The sequence below is a fragment of the Pezoporus occidentalis genome, unplaced genomic scaffold, assembly GCF_034315485.1.
Source record: "Pezoporus occidentalis ecotype Australia unplaced genomic scaffold, CSIRO_AGI_Poc_V1 ctg101, whole genome shotgun sequence".
Lineage (NCBI taxonomy): Eukaryota > Metazoa > Chordata > Aves > Psittaciformes > Psittacidae > Pezoporus > Pezoporus occidentalis.
In genome coordinates this window covers 1,976,400-1,993,692 of record NW_026912791.1, presented here as the reverse complement: position 1 = coordinate 1,993,692, position 17,293 = coordinate 1,976,400, and the positions used below count along the sequence as shown (strand labels likewise).

The 17,293-nt window shown below is 39.6% G+C and overlaps 1 protein-coding gene across 5 annotated transcripts in view; it reads right to left on the bottom strand.

Moving 5' to 3' along the window:
- The window catches only part of LOC134160888 (L-threonine ammonia-lyase-like), a 31,966-nt gene extending 22,601 nt beyond the window's left edge, over positions 1–9,365 (bottom strand). The window contains exons 1-2 of one of the 5 annotated variants that reach the window (XM_062613346.1): positions 7,187–7,566; positions 2,963–2,989 (exon numbers count right to left, since the gene is read on the bottom strand). In XM_062613346.1, coding sequence (XP_062469330.1) covers positions 2,963–2,989; positions 7,187–7,287 — 128 coding nt within the window. In that variant the 5' untranslated portion in view covers positions 7,288–7,566. Of the gene's footprint in view, positions 1–2,962; positions 2,990–6,992; positions 7,567–9,107 lie in introns of those variants that run through there. The other 4 variants (XM_062613329.1, XM_062613363.1, XM_062613355.1 and 1 more) reach the window with 4 other exon arrangements.
- Positions 9,366–17,293: the final 7,928 nt, after the last annotated feature.

Sequence of the window (17,293 nt, the reverse complement as noted above, 5' to 3'; positions counted from 1 at the left end):
TTCAGTGTTTCCAGAAATTTTGGAATAACTGGAATTGTATTTGTTGTATGCAGCTCCATGTTTTTCAGAAAAGGCAAATAACTGCTGTAGACCATTCCCTTATGCTATTAATAGCAGTAACAAATGTCATTACATTGCACACAAGAGGTCTGCTTTTCCACTCTTGCATACTTGCAGAGCATACTCTCAACAGCCAACAGTTGCCTCTTGATGGGAAGGAAGTTACTTTGACAAGGGGTAACAATTATATCCTACTACAGAGCTAAAGAACTGGGTCTCCTGATCTGTGAGTTGGATAAAAATACCTGTAGGTAAGATGACACTATGATTCCACACACCCTCTTTCACAAGAAACTTCGGAGAGTCAACACTGCTACAAAGATTTGCCAGTTTTCCTACCTTCAATTGCCTTACTCTATGGTCCACAGTGTTCACAAGTTCACAAGGGATAATATGCTGCAGTGTAGGAGTTTTCAGCTGTACTACCAAATAAATGCAAAACTTCTGGGAATTCTGGGAATTTGGAGAGTAACGTGGGGAAGAAGGAGTATTAAGCATAAATCCAGTGATTTGGGAAAGAGTTGATACCAACCCCCATCTGTGGCTATGATTTCACAGAGGGTACAACCCCGTCTACATGGAGGACTCAATCTATCTGGAAGACAGGGGTTTCTGAAAAATGTACATGTCACATTATGTCAGAGATCATACCATCATCTCCAGCAAAAAATATTTACCATGAAAAAAAATAATCTGGATTTAAATTAGGCAGTTATCCATCAGCAGAGCTGGCTAAAGCTGGTTTTACAGCAGCATCAGCACCGTAACGTGCATTGTAGTCCTTAAAAAAAAATAAATAAATCTAGAAACCTTTGCTTTTGAGTAATTTGCCCCACTTTTGGCAGCATCATCCCTCTTCTTTGTGGTCCTAATAATCTGTGCCAGTACCTCTGCTTCCTATTACTCTTCCAATTGTTCCACTGAGGACATCATGTAACAATATGGACAATATGAAGGGTTGTTACTTGAATCAAGTAATACACCAGTAGCATCAATCATTCTCTATCACCTCATAGAATACAAAAAAGGAGAATTTTTATACCAAGCTCTTCTCTCTTCAAAATTTATGAGATCAAAGCTAATTTTCTAAGATAAGGTATTCACTTATTTGTAACTTATTTATGCTGAAACTTGTGGTTTAAAATCTTTTCCCAATGCCATGTCTTTAAGCTTATACACCCAAAACATCAGGCATTCTGTCTTCAAATTAAATAGCTTATCAATGTGTTCTATTCCATACTTTTTTCTTTTCCTTTGGGGTTAGAGGGTTGGAACACTTCATAAAGATGTTAATCTTCCAGTGTTTGCTTAATGCAAAGATGAAAATCAGATCACTGTTTCCCTTTCAACTTATTACAGCATAGCCCCTAGCATAAACAACAGCTATCATCATCTAAGAAGCCGCATTGTTGTTAAGAGTTCATTCCCTACCTCCCCCCAAAAATAATCTTTCATATCACAGTAGCCCATAATCACTCCAAAAAGAACAACATATACATCCTATCTCTGAATATATTACCTAAAAATGCTTAGCAAGCACTAGCAATGAATGACATTTCTTACACTGAGTGCCATTACTTTAAACTGGGTTGAAAGTGTATATGTAGGGTAAAACATATAGCTAGATCAAAAAGTTGTGATTTTTATAAATTCATGCTTTTTTCTTGCATCTGTTACAATTAACTACAAAATTAATTAAAAAACAAAAAACAACAAAACCCCAAACAAAAAACAAAAAACAAAAACAAAAAAACAAAACAAAACAAAAAAAAAAACAACAAAAACAAACAAAAAAAAACAAGCCAAAGATGACCACCAGAAGTCACTGGTGAACCAGGATTCTCCTAGATAGTACAAACTGCAGTGTAACCCCTCACAAAACTACTGCTATGGACTACTTTTATCTGCAAACAGAAAGACCAAAATGGGATACTGATTTTTGGCCCTATTCTTAGATTTATTTCTTTTTTTTTTTTTTTTTGGTCAGAACAAAGGAGGGAAATAAATTAAATCAGATTCTCAGTCCTTAATCTGCGGCACTGCTTTCATGAACAGTGAGTATCAGGACCCTGATGGAGACATCACCTTACGACCATTAGAATAAAATAACAAAACTCAAGCCAGCTGAAAAATATTCATTGGCTTTTCAAGCTTGAGATAGGTTTAAAGACATCTGAAACATTACCATCTCAACATTTAATATAGAAACTATCATCCATTTGCATCTGAAAGCTCAGCAGCTTCATTATCAAAGGAGTATCATCATGCTATTGTATACGTATGCATTGCATGTATTTATTTCAGATGGCCTTTTAATTCCCCTTCTATGTACATATTTTTCATTAACATTAGCAAAGGGCATTTTTCCCTATTGAACCTGCCCAGGTGTGCCACAGATGCACTACGAGCTCTCAAACTCCCAAGGTAATCAGTGGGTTGAGGTCTGATAATCCATCAGAAATGGGCAGCTAATAAGCCTGTTGTATCAGATGCATTTCCCTCCTCAAACACTGCTCATATGTTTGGTGTAGATCACCTCAATATGAATTTGTTTTGCAGAAACAGCCAAAGAAGGCAGCAAAGCATGCAAGTGCTCACAGAAAGACAGCACATGACTTCTCATGCAGAGTAACAAAACATGGCTCCTATTCTAGCAATCATGCCCACCACTCTGAGCCAATATAAATACAAAACCAAGCATTATAAAATATTGCTCCTTTCAAATGGATTGCTTTTCCTTTTTTAGAGTTTGTCTAGCAAGTTTTCATGAAAAAGTCTGTTTATTTTCAGCCATAAACCAAATATCCAACTGGCAAGCTTTGTTACATGCTTATAAATTATGACATTTTACCTTTAATGTGATTAGTAAAAGCAAACATGAAAATACAGTTTATAAACCTACTTTTTCAAGAGCAGCTCCTCAGCATAACTGCAAAAAATAAAAGAGGATATTCATATGCAGATGTTCCATGAATAATTAAGGAACTGGAAAAAGTACCATTTGTTTAAGCAGATAGCTTTACATAGGTTGAAGTCTCAAAGCCAATGCAAAGAGAGTGTGTGCTGAAATGTACTCTTAGAATGATGAAAAGTAATGACTTACTGAATAATTTTTCCATTTTCCATTTTTTTCTTTTTTATTCTTCTTTTAACATACTGGTAATTTTCACCAGGGTTAAATAACACTGGGACAAATACATTTGGAAAAATGGTAATATCAATAAACAAACTCAACTAAAATAATTTTGGGAAGATAAAATGCACTAGTAGGGCATACTATGCCTAAAGATGACGACTGTTGCCTTCACTACCAGGAGAAAGAAATGCCAACACAGTTTTACTGCGATGATGGGAAAATTACACGTCCTCATCAGATGAAGCACACACAGACTGCCTTCCTCAGGATCCATGAAACAGACTAAACAGATTAAACAGAGATACTGGATCTCTTCAGCTTCTAAAACCAAACGAGCAAAAAACCACAAAGTCATGGGTGTCCAGTAAATAGCAGACTGGGAAGGATCAGTTGCTGTTTCTCCCAGTATAATTGTTAGGGGAAGGTCATATGAAAGCATCAGATAGAAAATTTAAAAGTTCCCTTCTTACAGAAAATAACTAGCTCACAGAACTCTTCGCTACAGGATGCTATGAAGGACAATAGTACAAATGGCTTCCTAAGAAACCTGGGCAACTATATGGAAGTAGGTCTAATAACAATCAATAAACACATTCAAGAAGCAACCTGTGATTCCGAAAGCTCCTAAGCACCTACTTGGCAGACACCATGAAAACATATGAAAGAAAGCATCTCAGGTGGATCTCATGTTTCTCCAAGTTCTTGTTACTGGCCACCACACTACAGAGAAGACATGGGAGTAGACTGTTCTTTGGTCTGCCATTTCGATTTGCAGGCATAGCCAGTATCAACATTTGGCCCATTTGGTAGCTTTTACACCTCTTACAAAATGAGTCACAACAACACATTTTGAGGCAGAAATGAAGCTGGAATTATGGATATATAATCCCATGTTACTGTGCTGCTTCAAGAAAGAAATTCAAGTGCCACAAAAGGAAACAAAGAAATTGTAGTGTAAGACTGAAAACTCAGCATTTCTGTGCCATTTCTAGAGCAGTTTTTATCATCTGCATTCACAAAGGTACACACTCACCATGAAGAGGGAGTATGGTACAAGTTCTGTAGAGTATTTTAGCATCCTTCTAGACCTACACCATGACAAGAATTTCAAACTCCAGTGTCCAGCTTGGACTGATCAGTAACATGGTGAAAACTGCCAAAGTGTTAAGCTTGAACACTACTTCAAACCATCCCAGTAAATTGGGGCTAGCCTGTAATTAACTTATCAGCACACATACACATGTGTTCTCTATATGTGAATTTTTTCTTTCATTCTTCTTTAATGGTCTGGGTTTCTTAAGATGCTGCCATCACCTTCAGGCTCCCTGAACATCTTCATGGAGCACACTGAGCAACAGATATTGATAAGATACCGTTTTAGACATATTTGTCATCTGCTTTCTGCTAAAATGGGATCAGATCTTATGCCTGCAAGTTTGGAATATTTGTTACAGCAAAAATGTGACCCCTTTAAAGTCAGTTCTGCTTCATTCCTCAAAGAGTTGAGCAGAGATGGGTCATATACTGAGCAGGGGGTGGGAAGAGTGATGCAGGAGGAGCAGCCTGATGGAGGTAGCAGTCTGCCTGTCTTATGACTGAGATGTAACCAAGGCTAGGATCTCCTTTCAAGTCAGTGAGAAAGCAGTAATCCCAGGATATGACAGAGGGCCCTTTCCCTCATCTAAATCCCTCTTTTAACCTGAACCTCCCCAGCTCCATTAATCCTTCTTATTCCATGTCTCCAGCCCTGTCTGCTCTGACCCTTCTGAATGCCTGAGCCTTCCACACCCCTCTAATACTTTCCCCATTTGTTGCAATCCCCTTTCCCAGTAGCACCTAATTATTCCTGTTACATCCCAACTCCTCTTGTACTTTTTCTGCCCTCCTCCCCAAACACATCCAAATGCTGCAATAACAGCAATTCTTAAAAGCATCTCAGCAGCTATATGAAAGATAGATGATAATTAAAATAAAAAATTGAGCCTTGCTGACTTACAAATTGCAGGAAACATAATAGATATCATCTTCACTGCTAGTAATTCTAGGTTATTGCACTAGATAGTGTCTGAGTGTCCTCTGTAGCACTACAGGGTGACAAGTTAAGTAAGTCCCCAAGGCATGAGGAAAGAACACCTTGGATCACTCTCACAATACAGTTAGATAAAGACAATACTGCACTCAAACATTATTTCCTCAAATTATTATTATTTTGTATAACACTAGCACTTAGAAACACCCGTTTGAGAGTGCACCACTTCAACCGGTGGCAGTTACAGAGTGAGTTGCCTAAGACTTCTGCAGGACGTTCATAGAAGGGCTACTTATCAGAGTGTCTTTAAGACAAAAGAGGTCAGGCTTAGTTACTAGCCTGTATGACACAAAAATTTGGAGATGTACTCACTGTGTCTATTCAGCCTAGATAGGTACATAATAATCAAGCCTTGTAACAGAGCAGATGTTTATAACTCTACTCACAATATACAGGTCTGACAAAACCAGGTGATGCTACACCAGCCACAAATGTAAAGAAAGCTCAGACTCATGCAGGGAACAATCAATCTGCATTATAGCTTCTGATAAAATATCTCCTTATTTTCAGTAAGTCAGATTTACCAGGGCCTGAGCCTAGTACTATATTTGCCTTCCTCTGTGGTCATAATCCACTGCCAGTGTTCTTCACACACTGTGGAAATGTCATTGCTTACTGCTGGCAACGGCAACTGTGTGTCAGCTGCTAAACAGATAACATGAGAAAGTAAACCGAATGCAGGAACTCAGAAGGTCACCCCTCTTGGCTACCTCTGCTTCAACACCATCCAGTGTCCCTCAAACACCCACCACTGAGCAGTTCTTACAGGACATTCACAGCTGTGTATGTTAACTGATCACTATCAAACATTGCCAGCAGTTTGGCAGTTTAAAGTCTTTAAGTAATTAAACATTTTTTCCTCTTTAAGTTAAATGTATTCTGAGTTTAGAGATTCTCTGGTGATTAACACATTTCTATAATTCATTTGTAATAAAGAACAAATAGCATTACCCAGAGGAAAGAGTGGTCCTGAGATGAAAAGAATGGTTTAAGATTCTCAGTTTGCTGCAGAGCGCATTACATCATGTGTGACTTTGGGCAAGTCATTTTTTCAATGCAGAACTGGGATTTTGTCTTCCCCTTTGGTGCTCCTGAGGGTTTGTTAACAACATTGAGCGCACTTATTACCAACATCTGCAACTATTGGCAGGATGCACAAAATGAGAATTGCCCCATGTTTATACCACATCCGGCAACACCAGGCTGTGATCTTGCAAGCAGTGTCCAGATAATAAAATTGGGGGAGAAAACAACCATAGAAAAGGTTAAAAGCAAGGTTGTGCAAACACAACTATACCATATAGCACATACCACCCCACCCCCCCCCCCAATCTGATGCTATGCAAGAGCACTAGACATCTGCTAAATTCCATCTGCACCATCCAAGCCTGAAAAGAGGGATTCAGGAAGACCATAAGCACCATAACAGAGACAACTGCAGAACACCTGTAATAGCAGGATATGATACAGGCTATCCCAAGATAATTTTGAGCAGTCCATTGGCTTGTCTAGTGTTATGTCTAATATCATACTAATGTAGAAATAAAAAAGCTGAATTCCATGGGCTTAAAGTATTCAAATCTCCACTGCTTCTAGTGGATGACTCCAAAGGCAACTCAGACCCACAGAACCCTGGCAGATATTGGAAAAATAGAATTTCTTTTTTTATATATATATAAAATAAGGAAAGGAAAAAGAAAGCATTACCTATACAGCACAGCGACTAAATAAACAATGAGGCGAAGCAAAACTCCAACTACGACACCATAGGGAGGCAGGAGGGATCCAGGGATTGTCATGTCCGTGGGCCTCGCCCTGGGTGGACCCCAAGGGCTGACCATGACCCCTCAGGGGGAGAAAGGAGCACTCTAGCTCTAAGTCAGACAGCAATATTTTCCAACCTTTGCCAGAAAGGGTCGTACTCTTCATCTTCCCTGGAGCGGTCCCTGGGAGTTCTGTTTTTTAGCACCCTGGAGTAGAGAAACTGCGCTGCAAAATTCATTGTAATTCCTGTTGCGAAGCAAAGCTAGGAGGCTGCGGGCAGGGACACACTTGCCTGCAAGCAGTGCCAGCCCTGCAATGCCCAGTGGGAAATAGCGGGCGGCAGCACTGTAAGCAGCTCTCCAGCCTGGCTGGGGGAGGGAAGTGCCTTTGAGAGAGGTGGCTATTGCTATTTAAAGAGATTATTCCAGCGGCCAACCTGTCCTTGTCAATTTGAGTCAAGGCCTGGATTATACTTGGGTGACACTGTTAACAGGACACTTGAAGTTTTAGTTACTGCTTAGCTGTGGAGCATGATCTAGACCTGCTGTAGGGCTCACAACTGAATGGCATGCACTTGGGTAGGCAGAGGCAGCAAGAAAGGGATGCCTTCTTTGTGGTGGTTGAGTCACCTGCAGGGATCCTTTAGGGCAGTACTAACGGATATGGTGCAGAGAAGACTGATTACTTCATTTGGGTCTTCTTCTGGCATAAGTCCCTGTAGCAAAAAGACGGAGAGATCCAGAACATACAGATAGAAAAGATCATCTAGGGAAAAGACTGCGAGAAGAGATATAAAAAAACCCCAAACATCTAAATCTGTTCTTTTTTTTCCCTGAGAGAGTGCTAACAAAGGCAGTGCCACATTTGCAAATGAGGTTGCTGTCAACACCTGCAGAGTGAAGCTCAAGCCAACTTTGCTGGTGCCTTGAAGCATAGAGAGGGTGCACGTGGAGTTATTATTTTGCTCCTAAGGTGTCTGAAGTGCAATGGTGGGCAGGAAAAGGAGCTTAAAAATAGAGAAAATCACAATGCCTCACTTTCAGGAGTCTGAGAGTCCAGACTAATGTGCTCCAGTCTTGACATGATGTCAGTTCCTTACAGAATGAGGCCCCCATCTGTGATCAGCACTTGTAGACCATGCAAAACCATTGAAAAGATTTCTGGGACCATTTGACCAAGCAGTTGGAAACAAATCCACCAAGACATTTCAGGACAGAAGTACAGGAACATTGAACTGCTATCCTTCTAAAACACTTCCAAACAAGCAGACCACTAGGGAAAAAGGATATTTGGGAATTTCTGCTGTAGGATTAGGCCCCAGTCAAACATTCATTCAAAGCCACTAACTAAGTGTGTGCTGGAAATGCTGACTGTGCAGTGTTTTAGAAGGTACTGCACCACTGTTATTGCTGTAAATTAGCTATGGCTATTTTCTGAACTAGTTATTTCCTTAATGAGGGAGAAGTAGTTAAATACATACTAATATTAGATGTACCTTCCTTTCATTCTTGCCTGTAAAGTTTTGTTGTCCTTATAAGCTTCTTTCACTTTGTCTGCCAATTCACGTATCCACCTTCTCTGTCTGTGCACATAGAGATGATGGCTGTACAGCAATACTGCTTTCTCCTTCTAAAGCAATTGGATTTTGTCACCTTTCACAGGCACTGTTCTTTTAGTATCTGTCTGTATTCTCCACGACATCTCTCTGTTGTTACTTGAATCCTTTATAAAATTTAGCGACTTCCATGTAAGAAGTTAATCTGGTACCCTACTTCCTCCTAATATCATTCTCCAGGAAATTCCTATTTATTTCTTTTGTCTTTACTAATATAATTATTATCAGGAGTTGGCATATCTTCTGCTGCTGCCTGAGAACCAGAACTCTTCAGCAGAAGGCAATACCTTTTATATGAGGCAGGGGGTGGGGGTTGGACAGGTAAGATGTAATTACATTGTTGGTATGGTCAAGTGAAACCCAACACAATTGCCATGAAACTGTCACAGATGACACTAAGTTTCAGGTCTTCCCCAGATCACATTTCTTTTCAAGTTTCTTACCTCCTCCCAGCTGCTCTTTGGTGGGTCCTCAGGAAGGAAAGCCAACACCTCAGTTTTGTATAGCTTTCCAAAGATTTCATTTATATCTTCCATACCGTCACCACTCACATTTCTTGTGTTTGTGCAAGGAAATCATAGTTCATATCAGCACAGCTTTAGGCATACCTAATGAAGACCTCAGTAAAACCAGCTTCTATCAGGGGCACTGTAAATATCTGAAACAACAATGCTTGAGAACTGGTTGTACACACATCACACTACAATATTGTACCTAGATAATTTTGAGTCCAAAGAAGGGAAACACCCCTTTAATCAAGGGAGAAAAATGAAATTCAGTGCTCATGTGCTAATGTGTGGGATCAAAGATCAGGACTGGAAAGAAGAGGAAACTCTGAATCTCAGAGTAACAGGTTTACAATCATCAGGTTGTATATGACTGCTTGCCTTCCTCCCACAGTCCCTGGCACAAAGGCCATTAAGATAGCATAACGTGGAAAGTAACAGCTGCTTCTTTTTTCTAGAAAACCTTCTAAACTAGGTTATGGTGTTTTTTCCCCAAACTGAAAAATAAAATAGGACTATTTTGCCATGAAAGTGGAAAACAGTGCTTCATTCTTTTGTAACCAGAGAGACCTCAGTTTGGACAGCACTGGGAAAAATAGCTATTACCACTGTAAATAAAGACTCCATTGAATTACAGAACTTAAAAGATGGTTTTGAAGGGTTAACCAAGTTTTTCCCCACACTAAATAAAATTAATAACATTTCCAGCCTCGGTGGGAACAGCATGGGTGGGAACCGATAGTCTATCCAAAGCAGAGAATTCTTTGCAGAATTTGATCAGTTGCAGAAGGAAAGAGGGTGGAGACAATCTGCAGTTAAGCCAAGAAAAACAACAGAAGATGTTCAGTTGGTCGGAGAGTAGCAACACAGAAAACCAAAATGATAATTTAGGATTATGCAATGTATCAATGCAAATGTGCTGGTAAACCACTGTAATAATTAGTATGGATGAATATAGACAACTCAAAAAGAATCACCAGTTTAAAAAAAGACAAAGAAGGAGTACACACCAAAAAGTTTCACATTTCCTTCTAATTTAGCATACTAATGTAACTTCCATCTCAACATTTATAGAGCAGACTGGAGTTTCAGCCCCCAGGATTTCTATTTGTCAGATAACAGCTGACCCATAGTAGTGAAATGTCGTGTTCCTACTTGTTATCTTTAGGGAGCTGAGAAAAGGTTGATAAGGTAGACTGAAATCAGTTTTAAACAGATTTAGCTTCCTCAAGCTATATTTTGTTGCATCTGAGAAAAAGTACAGGCATGGATTCAAAGAACTTATTTGCTGGTACGAGAGTCTAGAGGGAAGTCTGGGTGTGCTTTGTGTGAAGTTACTACATGGGACAAACTGGATCTGCTTGTCAGGTAAATATTTTGCAGAAAGGATATTTCTCAAGACAAATAGTAAATCTTTACATTAGAAGTCCAAAAATTATCTCCCGAAAACAATATTCATATCCATACATGGTCTAATTCTAAGATGCTGAACCAATACATTTCAGCAGATGAGCAAAAAATGGGAACTCCAGCATAACAGCTGCTTTCCTGTTATAAAAAAATGCACACTCCCTGCTATTGAGACTAAATAACTGATAAGAAGCAGCAAAACATTTTGTGCTGCTATTCGGGATATTTAGCTCTGTGATATCCTGCTTTCAATTTCATGCAGAGACAGTAAATTAGCATTGCAGATGCATGAAAGTACCCAATAATCTATTAAAATATACCTCACTATTATATTAATTAGCAAAGACTGTATTTAGATATCTTAGGGTAACATGAGATACCTTATATTATTACCAACTCCAGACTTTTTGTCCTCCTGGGTCTAAAGCATCGGTTATGTGGTTGTATTCACAGTAGAGGAAAGGTGCACCAGCTGAAGCCCATACAGTAAATCCCTGAAAATATGTAGTAGTTTGTCTGCACAGAGCACAGCAGCTGTGATCAGCAGCTTCACCTTCTGCTATTTCAGAAGACATTAGTACATCACAGCAGCACTGTATAATTTCAAAGTACTATTATAATCATTACATTTATTTTCACTAACAAAGATCACCAAGCATTCAAATGGCAAGTGAGTGTGAGCTGGAACAGTGTTAGCTTTCTTCTTCCCTTCTTTTGAAAGACTTACTTTCACATAGATTCTGATTTGCCACAGTCTGTAGGTAACTACAACATGATGGTTTCCGAGGCTTAAAAAGCCTTCGAAGATGTTTGACATGTCGCTGCTTAGACATCCAACAGCAGTGAAGAACAGACGGTGGTTTCTGCTGAACATGAATAAATGCTTCAGTGTACCAGCCCCTATTAGCATTAGCACTTATGTGAACTCCTCTGCTTCCCCACCAGCCTAAGCACGCTCAAGGTCAAGTACGTAACAGTTCGGGTCTGTTACTTTGGACTAGACTCTCATTGATCTAAATCCTCGTTCCTCCCCTCCCACTGCATCTAATTAACACATGGAACTCTCTGTTGCAGTTCACGCTGTGCAGCAGATCAGCTCACCTGGGCTGTACTCAGCCCAGCTCTCAGCTTTGACAAATGCCACTGTGGGAAGAGCAAAACAAAGGAGGCACCTGAACCAAAGATGGGGTGGGAGACAGAGCAGCTCTGGGGTAACCTGGTGGCCGTGCAGACAGAAATAGATCACCTCACTGGTCACCCATGAGGCAGCTCCCTGTCTGCCAGGTGATGTTTACCTGTGTTAACCAGCCTGGTCTTTGCCTTCCTTCCCCTGCCTTTCTGCTGAGCTACTCCTGAACACCTTGCCTCATGTCTGCCCAGTCCTGTGCGCTCTTTCCACCAACTCCAGCAAGGTTGCACAACTAAGTTCCTCCCAGTGGCTGTTTCCTGGTCTTAGTATCTAACAGTATCAGAACACTTTCTGCACCCTGGACTGGTGTAATTATGTTTCTTCTAAATTCAAACCACAGACTCTTGTCCTATCACGTTCTCCTGATTCACTTTCCTAATGACAGTTTTTAAAGAAAAGACATTACCTTAGAATTATTTATAGCATCCGGACGATTCACATGACTCCTATATCTTTGCTTCTGATGCTTCTTACTCCTTGAACACATGCAATAAGCTCTCTGTTCCCCTTCCACTTTTTTTTGTTCTCTAATCTTATATTTCCTCTTTTATCAGTGTTAATTAGAACAGACCTTAGATAGTCACCATTGTGAAACAGAAAATTATCCTTTCGTTATTGTGGAGATGGTGAAAAGTAGTATCCAAGAAGGAAAAGCACAGAATGCACTTGAAGAAATAAAAATACGAAATTACATAGATGAATATCTGAACTAAGAAATAACATTTCTGTTATTCTTACAGTGGGTTCCAGCAGTGGGTCTGAATTAAAGAACAGTTGGGACCAATAATTTAAAGCATTTTACTACATCTGAACAGAGTATTTTAACAGAAATCTTAATACACTTAGAGACAACTGGTCTCTTAAACATCCTAAAATCCGGCTTTGGAAACAGCATCCATGCTATCCTGATTTCCTGCAAAAACTTTCTTTCAGGTGATAATTCTTGCTCTTACTTGTTTCATCCTTAACACTAACTAGAATATCCATGCAGATGGAGTAAACTAATAGCAGGTGTAACCATCATCAGCCTCCCCCCCTAAACAGATACGGAACTGATCACACTTTAATGATCTTGTTAGAAAAAATGTCAAAATAAGGGTGGAGGACAAGAATCCAACAATCTGAATTAATGCCCTACTTTCAGAGCTTGTGGCACAGGCTAATCTTGTTAATCTATTAATTTGTTCATGCACTCACAATGTTTTTCATGCCTTGGATCAAATTATAATAGAGATCTATCTTTTCATGGGTACTTCTCTTCCCATTCATGATTACACAATTTCACTCTGGCAACTACCACAAATTCTCCTATCAAATAGTGGCATTCTGAAAGTATTTAAGTTGTCTTTTAATGCAGTTTTGCAGCTGGAATTAAAGAGGTAAGAAGCCAGTACCAAAGAGTAACAGCTAGCTGTGCTGTTGGGGAATCTTGTTGGGCAGGATCCACCATGTGATTAACTACACAGACAGCAGGATGAAAAAAATCGTACACATTCTTGTTCAGTCTCTGCCTAGAATCTTGTGTTGGAAGTATGCCTGAAGAAAATTGCAGTTAAAGATATGAGTGATCTGTAATAACAAAGGAACTACTACCATCCTGCTACAGTATTCTATTTCCTCCAACAAATACTTTAAAAGGAGCCTTAACCTGGGATTTTCACTACATTGGCTTAATATATTACATGTACCGTAATTTTCAGAAGGATGGCAGGGGAGCAATTAGCTTGGCTTCTCTTTCTGCCAAGTTATTCTTTCCCTTGCATCTGTCCATGACCTTGTGGTAACTAAGAGGAAAGGAGAATAGGCTGACTAGTAATCAAAAATGGGATTTATATCCAGCTGTTTCTCTGATTCACTAGGCCCTTATATGGTAAATATTACCTGTATTCAAAGGCTTCATATTCATGGCTGATATACTGCCTGATGGAGAAAGGTACACAGATGTTAAGTAACAAAGACTTCCGATTTACTGCTGTTTATCATGACTCGTCCTCAGCAAGGTGCTATCCAGCAGATGAATAGCTTCCTATAGCTGCTCCTTCATAGAATGAAAATGCTGGTCCAATTTTGTGTAACTATCTCATTTAATTAGTGTGTTTTGCAATATTGATTTACTAAGGACAGTAGCTGAGTAATTCTAATTTGGGAATAATCAAGTACTTCCTCCATGAGTATTATTTTCTGGAATATTATCTGTCATGGACTCACAGGTCTATTTCACATTTTTATGTGACTCAAATGGGTGGACATAAAGTTTCAACAGCAAGGGGACCCAGCCTTCTGTAATACAAAATATAGTACATATTATCAGATCACCATGTGTGCAATATAAGACTGGGAGTCAAGAGTCTCTTGCTGAGTCACTAATTTAGCTGGGAATATAGTTAATCCAGCTTTGTTAAGACAAAGTTCTCATTTCTCTGCATGGGGCAGGCATATCACGTACCATATTTCCTTGAGTTTTCAAGGCATTGGCCAGGTTTCATAAAATGCATGAAATCTGTCAAACAAAACAAACTAATAATTGGTTAAAAATACAAAACAAACAACATCATGCAACAGTATTCCATGTGACCCACCTTTTCCTTCAGTTTTCTGATTCAGTTTCCTTGCAGATGATTGCTCAGGAAGCTGAAGCCACAGATGCAAAACAGCCTGAAGCCATAGGATGCTTACCTAATGATGGCAAACAGAATGCAGCCTAGTATGTTGGCACCAAGATGACACAATACAGTTAATTCCTGTAGCTGACTCACTGCTGGCTTTAGGTGCAGTACAAAATGTATTGTTTTGAAGAAGGCTGGATCGGTTGTCTGCTCCATGACACATAAGTTAGTTAACTTCTCCAGGGAGGGTACAATTAGAGCTGATCTTTATAGTGCCTCATACCATCAACCATGTGATAGATTTTTTAAGTGTCAAAGACTACACCTTTGTGACAATAGCAGGAGAACTTCACACTTTTTTATGTCCCTTGCAAATCAATATAATAAACACTAGTACAAGTTGATATGTAACAGACTGGAGAGGGGATTGCACTGGCACAGAACCTGAAGGTATTCACATTGAAGGCTGCAGCACACAAGACCTGTAACACCCAGGCTGTCCCATGAAAAAGCTCAGTGGAGCCATCAGGGATGTGGTGCTAAGAATCACTACTACCAAACACTTTAAATGGCAACATCTACTTCATTCTGGTGAAATCACAACTGCAAGAGGCCTTTCATCTGTTCACCAAACAGATGTACCAGTTGCAGAGCAAGCTTCTGCTTCCCTTAGGAGCAGTACACAAGCTGCATACCTGCTCTGTGGAAATCAACCCCTCCAGGTAACAAAATTCTGCTTCCACATCTATCCAACTACCATTTCAATCCAGCAGCCAGAAACTAAGTAAACTGACTGAAAATAATGTACTTCTTTTAAAACGATCATGAACCAAGCCTCATTTTACATAAGGTGTTTAACAGCCTCTAAGCTGCAAAAACTTCTGGTCATGAGCAGCTAGGAGACATTAAGCTTGTGACAACAGCCCAAGGAACCTCCAGTCTTCAATGGACACAAATCTTCTCCCAGAGGCAGGTAGGCAGGACACAAACCTTGCACTGATTTCATCATCCACCAGTGCCAAATCCAGAAGAGAGATTATCCTCTTTCATTTCTCTCTCTTCAGTGTAAGGCGCTTCCCTCTTCCTACAAGGATGGGTTTTCCACTATATTTTTGTTCCCTGAAGTTATCTCCACTTAATCTTAACTTCCCTCTGTCTCACTTATAGTCCCACAGGACTGCAGTACAGTGCACTCTAGTTTTTGCCAAGTGTATGCTCGGCTACACCATCTGTCAGCCCATGCTGAAAAATTTCATGCCCAATAACAGTACGATCTTTTTCACGAGGCAAATTTCCTCTGCTGACACATGCCTTTGTTTATTCTGTTCCTTCATCCTATACACTGTGAGATCACTGTGCACTTATTTATTGCTTTTGCCAAGCATTTGGCTAGTCCAAGAAAGAGATACAGAAAAGCTATGCAAAAAGACCCCAAACCCACTCACAAAATAGACTTAATCCTTATGCTTGCTCTCCCTTTCAGCAGACTGACTGCTGGCAAACATTCACATCCTTGTTCACTGGTATGCTTTTTTTGGCTGCTGGTATCTTGGGAACATCTCAACAGCTGGATTTTATGCAAACCTACATTCATATGATCTCACTGTATTCTCATATATGGACATTTCCACGATGAATGTGCTAAAGAATGCTTTCTCTGATAGTAATCAGTTACTGACTAACTTCTCATAGACAGATAGGTTTGTATCATGATCTTTCTGTTGCTCTCAAATCTTGCGCTGAAAAGTCTGCTTTGCAATATAAAGATTTCTGTCACACTCTGGACTTCTTTTTACTTTATGTTCTCAGTTGTCTTCATCTGTAGCTTCATTCTGACTATTTATAAATAACAAAAGTCATCTTAGGAAATTAACTAAGAAAATAAAAATTCTCAGGACAGGTAGTCCTACTGAAAACCAGAATCCTACTTGGCAGAGGTGTTCTTTTCTGGCTGCACTTTCCTGCAGTGGAAAAGACTCCTCTCTCATTACCGAAAACAACCCCTGGAGTACAATACTAAAGAAAACCCTCACTATTTTGTTTAGTTCTCCATGGCTATATTACCAGCACCTCACTATGGTAAAACATAACACAATATGTAAAAATGAAAAGCAAGTGCCTTGGAGGGACTGAACTGTTCCAGGGGCCTGAGAGCAAATCAGGAGGAACCTCGAGGAAATACGTTGTAAAGGGGGTGAGTAACCTCAGCAGAGGTGGCCTGGAATGGAAATTGCTTTTTTTGTTTTTATAATGTGTTGAAAGGAAAACCAATTCAGTGAATGTTCACTGCTTTTTAATAGTATGGCATAGAGGACTGCAGAGAGCATGCAGAAAAGCATCCACAAACAGGCTCCCTTTGCAGTACAGAGAATGCTGAAGAATGGGGTAATTCTGCTTAAGGACAAAGAGAAAGCACAAACATATTCAGAAAACAGCAGGCAACTCCTCAGAAATGTTCTTCTTCCATCCCTCAGTCTTCTCTCTCCAAAGCACAGACAACATGCAAATAATCTCTCACATCAAAAATCACAGCTTACCACATCAGTGTCTCATACTCAAACAGAATAAAACAGAGAGTGGACTCACTGTCACCTGTCACAGTTCCTCTCTAGCGACCTGTTTGTAACAAAATTAAAATTTATGTAATTTTTCAGCAGGACTGATCGGATTTATTCCTAAAACAAGAGTTCTTTACAATTGCAGTATTGCTATGTAGCAATTTAAGCCAAAACAACCAGAATTCCCACAGCCTATTTCATTTTTATTTTATAAAAATGTTGACTTACTAGCACCAGCCCTGAAGGCTCAACACACACCAAAGATATTCTGTGCCCTGTTTAGTTTAGTGCCTCAACAAAGTTTCTAGCTAAATTCCAATCACAGAATCTTTATTACTGACGCTATTTTGCCTTGTAATT